At 44.1% G+C, this 13,595-nt stretch overlaps 1 protein-coding gene across 4 annotated transcripts; it reads left to right on the forward strand.

The window, feature by feature from the left end:
- The first annotated feature begins 3,031 nt into the window (after positions 1 to 3,031).
- Positions 3,032 to 13,292, forward strand: sgce (sarcoglycan, epsilon). 4 transcript variants are annotated; one of them, XM_086136049.1, is made up of 13 exons: positions 3,103 to 3,242; positions 4,329 to 4,436; positions 7,554 to 7,676; positions 7,885 to 8,042; positions 8,623 to 8,695; positions 9,191 to 9,389; positions 9,504 to 9,666; positions 10,131 to 10,345; positions 11,032 to 11,058; positions 11,685 to 11,873; positions 12,054 to 12,094; positions 12,426 to 12,463; positions 12,601 to 13,292. In XM_086136049.1, the coding sequence occupies exons 1-13, from the start codon at positions 3,194 to 3,196 to the stop codon at positions 12,649 to 12,651; spliced, it is 1,434 nt and encodes a 477-aa protein (XP_085992175.1). In that variant the 5' UTR covers positions 3,103 to 3,193; the 3' UTR covers positions 12,652 to 13,292. The 4 variants fall into 4 exon arrangements, with proteins under 4 accessions (XP_085992177.1, XP_085992176.1, XP_085992179.1 ...); XM_086136051.1 differs by lacking the exon at positions 12,426 to 12,463 and having other exon boundaries at positions 3,032 to 3,242; XM_086136050.1 differs by lacking the exon at positions 11,032 to 11,058 and having other exon boundaries at positions 3,032 to 3,242.
- Positions 13,293 to 13,595: the final 303 nt, after the last annotated feature.

The raw sequence follows: 13,595 nt of genomic DNA on the forward strand, positions 1-13,595 counted from the left end.
TATGTCGTCTTCGGATTGAGCGCTGGTGTCAGCATCGCCGTGGCCTCATTAGAACTCAGGACTGAGCATTCGGTTTGACCTATTGCCGGGCTGCCAAATCCTCTCCAATCAATACCGTTTTAGAATCCTTACGGGCCTGCTCACACCTGCAGAGACAGAGAAATTCCATCAGGCTACATCATCATCATTTATGGAAGACATTCCAGCCATATCTTCATGGCAAACTGCAAACAACAAACAATGACGTGGCACCGCCGGGAGGTGGCGCTCGATCAGTGACTGTTTTGCTTCTGTAAACCGGTGCTGGGGAACAGAGTGCACGGGGCATTACTGGATCGATGATCGAGTCTACCATGCAGTCCTAAAAACAGATTGACGACTCATTGAAACCTAAAACACATTTATTGTCTATTTACACCATTGTTTATTATCACATCACTACCTTGAACATTTACACACATAGACACGCACACGAAATGCCACCAGATCTTTTTTTGGGAGGAATGGAAGTCAACTGTAGTTAAATATTCCATACCACCACCCATTAATGTTTAATCCTGCTATCATTGCATTCCGAGAGACGGGGTGGGCATACAACACATAGCCTACAATGCATACCCACCCAGGGATAAGGCGTGCAGCAGCAGCGTGGTCTGAAATCAAAATGCGCTGATATAATATTCATTGTTTACCACGCTGGACTTCGCCGCGTGCAATGTTCAGTGCAAAAAAAAAGTGGATCTTGTTTAAATGCAAATAACACTCCCGGTTTGCGCAGCTATGGGGCATTGCGGGGTTGAAAGTCAAATCGCTCCATCGGATGATCATTTTAGATGCACACGCCCGCATCGCTGCAATAAGATAGCTCGGGTTACCTTAATGTGTCTGTTCTAGCGAAGTGATATAAGCCACAACACCGAAGACCGTCAAAATAAGTTCAACGTGTAAACACGACGCCTCGGAGTCAGAAAAACAAGAGTCCCACTTACATTCGTGGCTTCGGTTCCGTTTTGATGCACAAGAAGTGAAACCCACGCTCGGTGGAAGCTAAAGCAAAACACTGGCGCTCTCCCTGCAGACACCTTTCGAAAGGCGCATTTTCGATCCAAACGCTTGTTGGAAGAGTCCCGGACGGAATGGCCACCGCGGAGCCGTTGTGCGAGGATGCACACTGACTGGAGCGGCTACAGCGCCATTGCAGGCGGCGGCTGATGTTGCCGTTTTCACGACCGGGGTACCGGCGCAGCTTGGGCGCGCATCTTGCCGTAGCCTCTCGGCGGCAGCGTCCCAAATCTTAAATCGGCGGTAGAGCAAAGTGAGCGCACCTATCTTACAATCGGAGGCTTTTTGTGCGATGCGAACGGCCGGGGTTGGCAGCTGTTCGAACCTAGAGAGCTGGAATGGTTTGATCCGATAAGCTGCTGTTGCTTGGGTGGTGGGTTGCAGTCTGGCACAAATAGCAGCACGCAGCTCCTGCAACTTCACACGCTGCTTGCTGCACATCATCACGAATGGGTGGGGTAAACGGGGTCGAGGACTGTCGTGGGCTGAGTGGGAAAATTGTAGGTTTGCCCAAAAACTCTTGGGCAAGATGGTGATGCAAAAACAAAGGCAAAGAGCCATCAAGTTAAGAGTTTTTATTATCCACCCACTTGCCCTCATTAATGTGAGTGGGATAAAAAAAAACTATCCAAGCTGACTTTGGGCAAGAGGGGAGGTACACAGGGCACATGCAGTATGTAAACCATTTACAATCACCATCTACACTCACATTCACACCTATTGACAATTTAGAATCTTCACCTGACATGCCTGTTTTGTTCATGTGCATGGGAAGAACATGGGAATTCCACACAGAGGGCTCAAGCCGAGATTCCAAGCCGGCCGGGACCTCTCGCCTGAGAGGCTAAAGTCTAGCCTGTTAATGTGGCCCATTTCTGAGACATTAAACGCAAATTCTAAATCAAGGCCCATGTTACATGTTCTTCACATCCTTGTGGGTGCTTTTGACTGTTGACATTCTACATGCTGGTTGCTGGTGTGAAGATGTTGCTTAGCAACTTAAAAATAATCCTGAGGGTGAGAGAAGAGAATGGCAATGCGCTGCCAATGGATGGAAATCAGCCCGGTGAAGTGAGGAAGCATCAAGTGTGTGTGTGCCATATGCATGTGTTAGCTTGATCAAATGGTGCATGTGGTGGTAATTAACTGCACGGAAGCACGGGGGCTCAATGAACGGCCCCTGAAGCTCTGACAGGGAGCCACCGGGGCCAAAAACACACGGTCATCTGTCCGCTGGGTCATTCTCTGCAGGGGGTCTGAACAGTTTGTTGTTGACCAAGGCTCATACAGCCACATTTAAGGGGGTCTAACCATTGAGGGTACGCGTACGTAGCTACAGAGTTAAAAAAAAAAAAAAAAAAAGCACAACTCACCTTGTCATGATCAATAAAAATAAACCAAATCACATGGTTCAGAACACATACATGTATGCAACCCAAAGCACCCCGCCATATTGCATAATTGCCCCCTTGCATTCAGTTTTCATAATTTTATGGCAGGTTTGGATCTGAACTAAAGGAAATACTGTGGGGAAAACTACATGTAATCTTATAGTTGATGCAGATGTGCCTGAAGGCTTTGAACATTATTGGAGATAACCTAAATAACAGCAAATTGAATGCTCAATAAGAACTACTTTGTGATGTTGCGGTGATGGCATGTCATCATCATCATTGATTTGTCGTCTGTTTTAATCTTGCAGAATAAATCCCCAAATTCCACAACGCAATCTTTGTTTGGAGTGTGGAATTTAAAAAAAAAATAGTTTACGTGTGTATCCCAATGCGTTGATTTGGAGGTTAAATGAGTAGATAAATTGCCTTTTACGTACCTTTAAAACACGGAATAACACAACGATTGAGTGAAATAGTGAAAGTCTCATCACATTTGCTGAGCGAGTGGCGTCTAGAATTTCACTTCCGTTTAAGGAGACAACCATCTTTTTCCACGCAGACGTTGAGCCAGTGAGAAGTCCTGCTGTGTTGCTCCAGCCAAGGAAGGAGGCGGAGGAGGAGGGAATGCTGCAGGATGCTTTTTTTTTTTTTTTTTTTTTTCTTTTAGAATCATGGCTGTTAAATCCTCTGGCGACTCGGAGACAAACATCTAGCTTCACGTGAGACTTACAAGGAGGATGACGAGCACCGTGTCCTCCGAGGTCGTCGCCGTGTGGCTCACCACGGGTATGTAACGACGAAGCCAGCAAATATCGGACGTTTCATGCGTGTCCATGACAGTTAGCTAGCGAGATAGCTCCTTAGTTAGCCTTGCGTATTAGCCGCAGTGAAGGAGTCATGGAGAAAAAAAAATAGCACTTTTCGGTGGAATGCTTTAAACGCTCAAGCCTTCAAAGCGGTGTTGAACGTGTGTCTTCAACGTGGAGTGTTAAGCGTTGCTCTTTGCGTCACGTCATTCATCTTAATTTGCCATTCGTGTTTATGTATGTTGACGTGCCTGTTTTGATTGTCTCTCATCATTTTCATGTTCATTAATATCATGCCTTGTTTGGATATTTTTTCAGTCTAAAAATTCTTTGTAGTTCTCATAGGCTTTTCTTTTAAAACCATTTATTAGCAATACACGCTGTCAGTGAATTTGTCAGTTATTCATAAGTGTGGGTACACTGTATAACCCAGTTTTCAAGTAGACCAGACAAATTTCACGTGACCAAAAAAATCTTGACACACCACAAAACAAAAATGTCACAGTAAACGTGTAGCTCCAGTTAATCACTATTTGTGGGATAGTGACAAGGCCTTACTGCAAAAAGCCACTCCAAAATTGCCGATACATTCCACAAGATCATGGATGGACTACTTTTTTTTCCGAATGAAGCTCTTCAACTCTTGCTTGGTATCAGATAGTGACCCAAGTACAAAACTAGTCAATTTTGGAGTTTATCAGCAAATAATGAAGGATGGTTTAAAAAAAAATCTGAAATATTTTTAAACTGGCAAATTTCCCACAGCACACCTGATGATCAATCATGACATAAATAGGAATCAGTGGTATACAGTGACCTCATTTTGTAACTTCAACAGTATTTTTTTTTAGTCAGACATCCTAAATAAATGGAGACAAACTTATCTACAAGATTATTGTAGACACTTTCAGAAGACTCCTGTCATTGTACTTAAGTCGTAAACCAGACAGTGGTAAAAGTTTGGACGATATTTCTTTTAAATGTTGGACATCTATTAATATTGACAGAGACACACAAAATCTCAAAATGGACACTGAATGACACTCTTGATCCATTGATCCTCTAGTTTACATTGTGCATGGCAGCACTGCCACACACATGGCTTTGCATGAAGGAAATGTCCGCAAGGAGAGAACCGTTGGCTGGAAGCAGAGAACAGCCTTGTACAGAGATGGTGAGTGGGTGTGTGCAGTGGTGCACTTCATGTGTTGACAAGCTGTCCCCCCCCCCCTTTCCCCTTCTTCGCAGTCATAACACAATGTCATGCTCAACTGGTTCCCCCTTTAATACTGTCATGAATGTTGTCACTTGTTTGCCGTCCCAACGCGTTGGTGTTCTTGCTCTAACAGTGCTTCACTCAGTTAAACTTGCCCCCTGTAGAAACCAAGTTTTAGCGCTGAAGTGACATAGAAAAACAATTCTACCATTCCGACTGCACACTATTGGGTAAATTTCACGACATTGTTTCAGCTTACCTTTTCCAAGGAAAGATAAAGCGCTTGTAGGTTAAACTGTTGTCCACTTCTACCATCATCGTCTGCTTGCGTAGACGCTCGCGACTTTCACTTCCAGGTTGTGTGCTCACAGGCAATCAGCACAGGCGTAGTGCCAAAGAGTTTGTGTCTGAACAGTAGCCATCGTTGTTTTCCTACGCTCCTCAGCTGCACACCAAAGAAGCACATGCATTCCTCCCGACTGGAGCGCCATGCACTCATGAAGCTGAAAGCTATCCCTCCCTCTTTTTTTTTTCCCTGGTACATCAGCTAGCTAGAGGCCCATCTGCTACTTTGGGTTTCCGCACGGATTTTTCACTGGGGCCTCACACACCTGAGACTCACGCTTGGACAAGGTTGGGCCAGGAAAGTGCAAGACCAAGTTACCTATTTCCAAAATCCCCAGAAGGCTTGGTTAGTCATTTATGGACATAGGTTTTAACTCATTCCCTGCCAGCCATTTTAGAGCATTTTACCATTTTTCAGAAAGCAGAATTGACAAGTATACTTGTCAACAGGCAGTCAATAACGACCAATGTGATGTTTTTAGACATTGAATGAAATTAATGGGTAACGGTGTGTATGTGAGCTGCGGAATGGAGATTTTCTGTTCATTCCGAAACATTTGTCTTTCGATGCATTAGTCTTGCTCTTAAAGCAGACGGCTCCATCTTCATTGGCCTGTTATGCATTAACCGGGAATGGGTGAAGTATTACGAACAGTAGGAACTGCAGGTCATCATCTCGAGAGGGCTCGGCCAGGAGTCGGAATGCCACAAATAGGCAGATTTGATATCGTTTGGGGAGACTCAAGGTAAATTACCCAGTGATAGTCCACCACACGACCTGAATGCCCAAGACTAGGCTACTGAGAGCGTGGTAGTACCCAGTCCATATTTCCTCAAATATTCCCCCCGCCCCTTTCTTTGATATTACATGATACTTTCTCCCGTTTGTGCTCACTTGTACATCTTGCGTCACGACAAGGTTCCACCATGCTGAATTTTGGCTGCCAGCACTTGACCGTGAGTGCAAGCTGGAGGCCTTTCGTGCTTTTGTCTGCTCAAGAAGTGCCGAGGCCCAAACGGGAGCATAATAGACCAGAATGTCTTTTTGTCGAGGGCACCAACTAACCACTGTGCGAGTTTTTAATTCTCGGGCGCGATTGTAATGTCACGGCGGCCTTTGTTGCTCTCGTAAGAGGATTTGTCTCGCTCAGTTCCCACTTGCCGTCCTTGGAGCTTGGAGAGATAGAATCACCAGCCGCGACATTAGGTACACCCATGTCGTAATAATAATTCAATGATAATGACAACATCAGAGGTATTTTTACGACATGATTGTGTTTGTAGTTTGCAGTGATTTGTGGCCCTTGGGTTTCTTGCTCAGTTCAGATCTTTGGTGAACGTCAAAAGCAAAATAAGCTTTTCCTCACAAATCTGGCATCATTGTTTATAAGTAACACTATTGTCAAGTGTCGACTAAAGGGCCATTGATCGTAGCCAGCTGTGACTGAGCCCTCGGGGACTTCAGACATATGGCCAGGTCAACGTCTGTGTCAGATGTTTGACATGCACGTTTAGTCTTTGGACTTCGAACAGTTCCACGTGTCATCGTGTCCCTCTTCAATAAGCCAAACTGTAACAGTGAGCCCTAATCTTTTTTTTTCTTTTCAATCCAGATTTCCTGTTCCATGGATATGGATTAAAAGCTAAATCCTCTATTACGTTCCTCATTAGATTATCATTGGGAGCTTCAGTCAGTGCATAAGGAGAGCGGGTTGAACGGTCCCATTCATGTGCGATCGTGGCGCTTCGGTTAGCAGTGTCAGTTTGATACTGATGGGGAGTGGATAAAAATATATTTTAAAATAACAGTGCCAGTGGGAAAGGAGACACACATATATTTGTAGTGTATGCGTGCCGTGCTGGTGTCCACAGGCAAACGTTTTCTCTTCCCACTACTGTTTTTTTCTTCTCCCCCACACCCCTTCCTTGTGCACTCAATCTCCCATGGCGATGAAAGAAAGAGTGGCCACCCACCATTCGAGAGAAAAAAGGGCAAAAAGAGAGGGGAAAAAAAATAATGTACGAAGATAAGAGGGGAGGAGGGTGGCCTTGGAAAGAGCAAAGAGGGCCAGCTTGAAAAAAAAAATCCACAAAGCTGCAAATAACCTCTAGTATTGAACGGTGTCCGCTTTTTATGTTATGTTTGCATTTAAAATTGAGTGGGTCAAACACAAAAACAATTCATCCCCTTCTAGTTGTTCGAACAGAATTCTTATGCAATGAATTGAGTACAGTATTCCTTTTCGTGAAGAAGAGTAAAGTCTAGAAGCGCTATGAGGGTTGAGGGTGTGATAAATGTGACACATTTGAACTTATTATTATTATTTGAACTTTGCTGCCAGAACTGAGTTTTTGTGTGACTTTAGAGGGTTACTTCAAAGAATAATTTGGTCAGTTTGGAATAGTACATGATTTGGGAGTACCTATGAAATGCAAAATTCGATTTTAAAGTAACAAAAGGAGGAAGTCAGCAGCTAAAAAAAGTTTACACTTAAATGAAGATTGAATGACACGACTCTGAAAAGTACTGCTAGCACAGAGCTAATGCTAACATCATGAGAGGGGAAGTACGTAGTTAATCTGGGGTGGTTATCGGAATGGCAGTGGCACTATTCATCTTTAGTACAAATTAGTAGACCAAAAAGAAGATTTTACAGCACATTCAAGGGACTAGCTGAACATATTGTTGCTGTTGTGATTGTAATACTGTACATGCAAACTCTGTTTCAGTGATCACCATCTTGTCCAAGTCGCACGCGGAGCGTAACGTCTACCCGTCTGCGGGCGTGCTGTTCGTCCACGTCTTGGAAAGAGAGTACTTCAAAGGGGAGTTTCCCCTCTACCCAAAATCAGGTACAACGCTGTCAAATATCGTGATTTAGTGCGCAGCCGTATTTGACTGTTTGGGCAGGTTGTTGAAAGTCGCGCTCTCGCGGAGGCAGGTGCTTTCCTGGCATCACTTCACATTCGGTGCTGTAGATCTCAATGAGCGTTATTGAGGTGGTGTTGAAACCCCGTCAGGACATCGGAGTGGATGTAATGAACGCTACTTTACTTTCAGGTGACGCCACCAACGACCCCATCACTTTTAACACCAACCTCCTGGGGTACCCAGACCGACCCGGCTGGCTGCGCTACATCCAGCGCACTCCCAATGGTGACGGAGTTCTCTACGGTTCCCCCACCTCTGAGCATGTGGGCAAGGCCACCATCATAGAGGTGTGTCAACAGTGTAAAACGGGGAAAATAACATGTTCATATATTTCATCGAGTGGTACCTAGAAATGACTTCAAATGTATTTAAAGCAGGGGGAGGGGTAATTTTGTTGTTGTTGCTTAAAGGGGTTCCCATCATGTAATTTCTCCTATTGTGGGCTGGCCCATGGTAAATGTTATATATAAGGTATATAGTAAAAGACATTTTAGAATAAATCATATCATATTGTGATCTACTTTTATGATGCAAAAAGGCACAAAAACCTCGGCAGTTGAAGAAAATAACCCCTCCTGACCACAAGATGAGAAATTGTCATGTTGTTGAACTCTGTTGATTGTCTTTAATTAGCAGCACGGTACAGTGTTATAGTTTCAGTGCTTAATTCCATTATGTTATTTATGCTTTTTTTTCCTTTTTTTTACTGTCGAAATTCTTTTCCCGAAAGGATGAGCGGTCCCAGCATGTGCCTCCAATGCAGCGTGCTGGCTCGCTGTGCCGGCCTCCGCAGCTCAGCCCGCGCCGTATAAACCGCACTCATGATCTGATCTTAAAGCCCCCCCCCCCCCCCTTTGTGTGTTGCAGATTACCGCCTATAACCGACGCACTTTCGAGACAGCACGGAACAACTTGGTCATAAATGTCATGGCCACCGAGGGTATGCACCAGTGTGAGAGCTTAGCGCCCGCACACACTCAAACAGCAGATCCCCCGATTAAATCCTGAGGGCTAAATCACTTCTGGAATGGTGTAATGGGCTCCTCTGAAGAAAAGAAAAAAATAGAATGAGGTTATGTAAATGTTTTAAATAATAATTAAAGTCTTTTCAGCTGGGCAAGGTCTACTTTGACACAGAGCCAATTTACTGCATCATTTCATGTACCAAACACATTAGTTGTGTCGACTGTCCTTCCATAAACTACAGTTCGATGACATGACACTGTGTGTCATTGACCACTCAAATCCAAGAATTATCATCGCTTCTCCTATACTGTATAGTGATATACTATATTCCATCTGGACCAAAAGGAATCGGACAGCAGTGTGCGACGAGACCTCCTCGTCAGGACCAAAGATGTCAGCGAAACTAGCGCAGCTTTCTGGATTAACATCTGCCCTCATTCCCTTCACTGCTCTCTTCATCCCACCGTAGAGTTCCCGCTGCCCTACCAGGCAGAGTTTTACATCAAAAACATGAACGTTGAGGAGATGCTGGCCAGCGAGGTGCTGGGAGATTTTCTGGGAGCCGTGAAGAACGTGTGGCAACCCGAGCGCCTCAATGCCATCAACATCACCTCGGCGTTAGACCGCGGAGGACGTGTACCACTGCCTATTAATAACCTGAAGGAAGGGTAAGGATGTAGGAAAAAGGAACATTGACAAAAATAAAGTCCATGTGAGCTTGACATCAAAGAATCATCCATCCAATATGAGAAGGATGTCATGTTTTTTTTTTTTTCCTGTAGCGTGTACGTGATGGTCGGCGCTGATGTCCCCTTCTCGTCGTGCCTGCGCGAGGTGGAGAGCCCCCACAACCAACTGCGCTGTAGTCAGGAGATGGAGCCCGTCATCAGCTGTGACAAGAAGTTCCGAGCGCAGTTTCACATCGACTGGTGTAAAATCTCTCTGGTAAGGTGACAAGATTCGTTCACTCAAATCAAACTTTTCAAAACATGACAAACTACAGAATGTCCTGACCGTAACCGCCGTCATCAGTGGACATTGCTAAAAGTAAGCAGCCTATTTTGACACAGGGGGTAGAAATTACAGCGCGGTACTTTTTTCACATGGAGGGAGTGCAAGTATAAAAAAAAGGTCATCAGAAAAATAGTCCAGCCATGAAATATTCAAATTGTACATCTTCCCACCCCTCCACATGACATGTCGTCATGCCACTTTTTCGACTGGCCCCAACATCAGGTCCGTGTCTTTAATTGGCCATATGTAGGTATGCACTTTTTAAAAAAAAAAAAAGAGATGAAATCATTTATTCCAAACTGTTTAGCGGACCCTCACTCAAGGACCCCAGTTCAAAAAGCCTTGAAGCTCATCTTTTCTGCTTTTCCACTGACACGCTTATTTTTATGCTCTAGGTTGACATCAACAAAGTAATCCCGGTATACGTCAAGCGTCCTGAGGCGGGTCCTGGGGTGCTGCCTGAATTCGGGGAGTACAACCCCCCGTCAGAGTCCCTGAAGAGCCGGGACTACTTCACGGACTTCATCGTGACGCTGGCTGTTCCTTCGGTGGTGGCGCTCGCTCTCCTCTTCATGCTAGGCTATACCATGTGCTGCCGAAGGGAAGGGGTGTACGTATGCTTGGTCTTGCGATACAGTGAACTGAGCCTTACTGCCAATCGCGAAAATCTGGAAGGGATTGAGCCGCTAAAAAGCATTATAATTGCTAATGGATGGCTCCAAAGGACTAGATTTGTCTCAAAGAAACTCCCCTGCTCACTCCAACATTGTTCTTTGATACCACAAGATGGTGCCAAAGTGATTTTTTTTTTTGTCTGATTGCTATTCCTCAACATACTTGAGCAAAGTTCTTTGGCACCAAGATGCCACACGATAGCAGCAAAGCAATGTTTTATTAATACCAAGATGCCAGAAGGTGGCGCTCAAGTACCGCTTTTACATTTTGGCCTCTGCTCAAAACCAAATTGGGAATTTTTCGCTCATTTTCAAGTATTTTCTGGTTGATTGCTCTTGTTAGCGAAGACTTTTTGAATGGTGATGAGTGCAGGGACGTTAGCAGCACACTAGCACTAATCTGGACCAAAACGGCAGCTTTTCATCACCGTCCATCTGTTGCCACGGCAACGACCTCTCATCCACTGTAAGCCATGTCACCTTTTCCAGGCTTGAGAGCCCCCCCCCCCCCCCCCCCCCCCCCGTCCCATTGTCACCTCACCAATGTGTCCGTTTGAGTGCAGTTGTGTCCGTTAGGACTGCCGGTGGTATTTAATTCATTCCATCTTTGTTTTGATTCTAGGAAAAAAAGAAACATGCAAACATCAGCGTAAGTGTTTTGCCTCTTCGATGTTTCTTTCCCTCCCTTTCTCTCTGTCCTCCATGTTGATTTTCCATCACCGTTCTTGTATTCATCAGTGTGTCAGGGTCCATTCATCCATGAGGGCTGCTCCAAAATGTAGGCACGATATTAGATGACCTCAATGTGTAAAGGCGCCTTTGATGCGTTTCGCCGCTATTCACGGAGGACAGCCACCGTGCCCTGTTTTATATCGTATATCCCAAAAGATGGCGGTAAAGCTCTAATTTTGTCTAAATTAAGATCCTCGCCCCACAGAGTTTCTCAGCACCAGTTTTACTCTGCAAGATCCATTTACATACTGTACATGACGATCTCAATTACAAAATTTACAATCCTGTATAGTTCGGTCACTTCACTTGAAACGGTGACTCGGTTCACGACAAAGTGAAACATTTACTGGTTTGATTGATTCAAAATATTGCATAAAAAAATCAAAAGGACATCAACCGTTTAACCGTCAAGATAGCAAATTTGCAACATTTCGCGTATGCCTTTATCTTCTATTAAATATATCTTTTTTTATGAATATAGGCCTGATACAAGAGGTAGACAAAAATAACGGACTGTTATGTGTTGAATTTTGGTCCGTCTAGCATTCAGCTGGTCCACCACAGCTCCATCCAGAAATCCACCAAAGAGATGCGCAACATGTCAAAGAACCGGGAAATCTCCTGGCCGCTCTCCACACTGCCCGTCTTCAACCCGGTCAGCGGCGAGGTGGTGCCGCCCATCCATCCCGACACCTACGAGACCACCAGCATGCCTCTCATGCAGACACAGACGTGAGTACAGAAAACCTCATCTTGTTTTTCTTTTCTTTTCAACATACAAGCACGGCTTAAGAGCTTCGAGCTGTCCCGTGATTTGTCCATAATGGGCTTGGTGCAGAGAACTATGCGATTACATGCTTTTGGCATGCCATTTGAGGTTTATTCCCACTCACCAAATGTCTTTGACTGCAGGAACCTGCAAAACCAGATTACCATACCACAACAACAATCAGGTTTGTTTGCATTACCTTTGTTTAGGATCATGAGCATGCCTAGGCAGGCGGCAGTGTGATGTGACTAAAGCCACCACCTGCTTCTTTAAAACAATTTTAAAAACATAGATGTCGGTTGAGTACTTTCCAAATGCTCCATGTATGGCGATCATTCTCAAACCTTCATCCGTTGAAGAAAACGATACATTTTAATTTTGGTCATGATGGTAGTATTAATCCAAGAAGAAAAAAGAAATTGAGCAGCCCTGGAATCAGACAACTGTAGTGTGAGAGCGCCCTCTGCAGTGTGCATGATCCACTAACGCCCTTTTCTTTTTCACTGCTAACAAAGGAGATAGTTATGTCATGTCGACATTTCGAAGGTTGGAGGTAGGCAAATGTTATCAACCAAAGTGGACTCTTGGACTTGGAGTCCAAATGATTCATAATTTATGAATGTTGTCATAACTTTGGACTAATAGTACAAAATGAATGAAATTAACCATCTTTTCTCTCAATCTTTGTAGGTAAATGGTATTCCTGAAGAGAGGAAGGTGGCTGAGGCACTCAATTTGTGATCTGACTGAAGATAGCTAGTCAACAAACAGAGCCAAAAAGTCAAAAACGTGTCATCGATCGGCTCGACTACTTTCTTCACTTTGCGCGTGCGCAGAAAGCAGAGTAGCAAATGTACGCTTAAATTTTAAATAATTCAATACTGTAAACCGTTGTACGGGTTTTCGTTGCTTTGTAAGGGGAATCGTCATCATTTATAAGGGCAGCTATTAGCCGTGGTTGACAGGTATGCAGACACTAAATTAGGGCAAATCTTGAAGAACCACAGATTTCAAGGGCAGCTGATCCACTGAGCTGGAGGAAATACCGAGTTTCCGTCTACCCCCGTTTGATCAAAGTAATTGTGCATTGTAGCAACATCTGTCCCGTCAGAGAGGGTGTTCACAAAGACTGGACAAATAATTACTGAGAGAAGGAGCCGGATCAGCCCGTCCAAATTGAAGTATTTAGTTTTGTTGACTGCAAATTTAAAATAAAGCAAGGAGTAGCTTATGTTTGTTTTGCTCACTCCTGCTGTTGTAGTTAATACTTACTATTTTTGTTATGATGCAGCATGTTTGATTGTTGTTGGTTGAAGTTTAATTTTGTTGCTTGTTTGTTGTTTGGAGCCTTTTTAATGTTCAATAAAATTAGTAAAAAGTCATTTCTTTGCTTTATAATTGTTGCTATTTGCAGTCAGTAGAGTGCAATATTTAGTTCACCAAGTCATTGATCAAAATGTATGCTAGATTTGTCATAAATATTTAAAAGAAAAGCTAAAGTTAAAAGAGACGTTTGAGAGCTTAAAAGAGCCGGCTCTTTTCACTGAGCCGATCCAAATGAACTGGATCACCGAAAAGAGCCGAAAATCCCATCACTACTGTACTCCATCAATTCCCTCACCACACCCGACTGCAATTCATCTGCAAGCCAACCTTCTTCTTCTGCTGCTTGTTCAACAACGCTT

This window comes from Hippocampus guttulatus, chromosome 18, assembly GCF_054856545.1.
Source record: "Hippocampus guttulatus isolate MCC_2025c chromosome 18, RoL_Hgut_1.0, whole genome shotgun sequence".
Taxonomy (NCBI): Eukaryota; Metazoa; Chordata; class Actinopteri; order Syngnathiformes; family Syngnathidae; genus Hippocampus; species Hippocampus guttulatus.

Excerpts from the sequence above, each read along its gene's own strand:
- sgce (XM_086136049.1), top strand. The coding sequence starts at position 3,194 with ATGACGAGCACCGTGTCCTCCGAGGTCGTCGCCGTGTGGCTCACCACG. Across the intron at positions 7,677-7,884 it reads TCCCCTCTACCCAAAATCAG|GTGACGCCACCAACGACCCC; the intron begins GTACAACGCTGT and ends CTTTACTTTCAG. Across the intron at positions 9,667-10,130 it reads ACTGGTGTAAAATCTCTCTG|GTTGACATCAACAAAGTAAT; the intron begins GTAAGGTGACAA and ends TTTATGCTCTAG.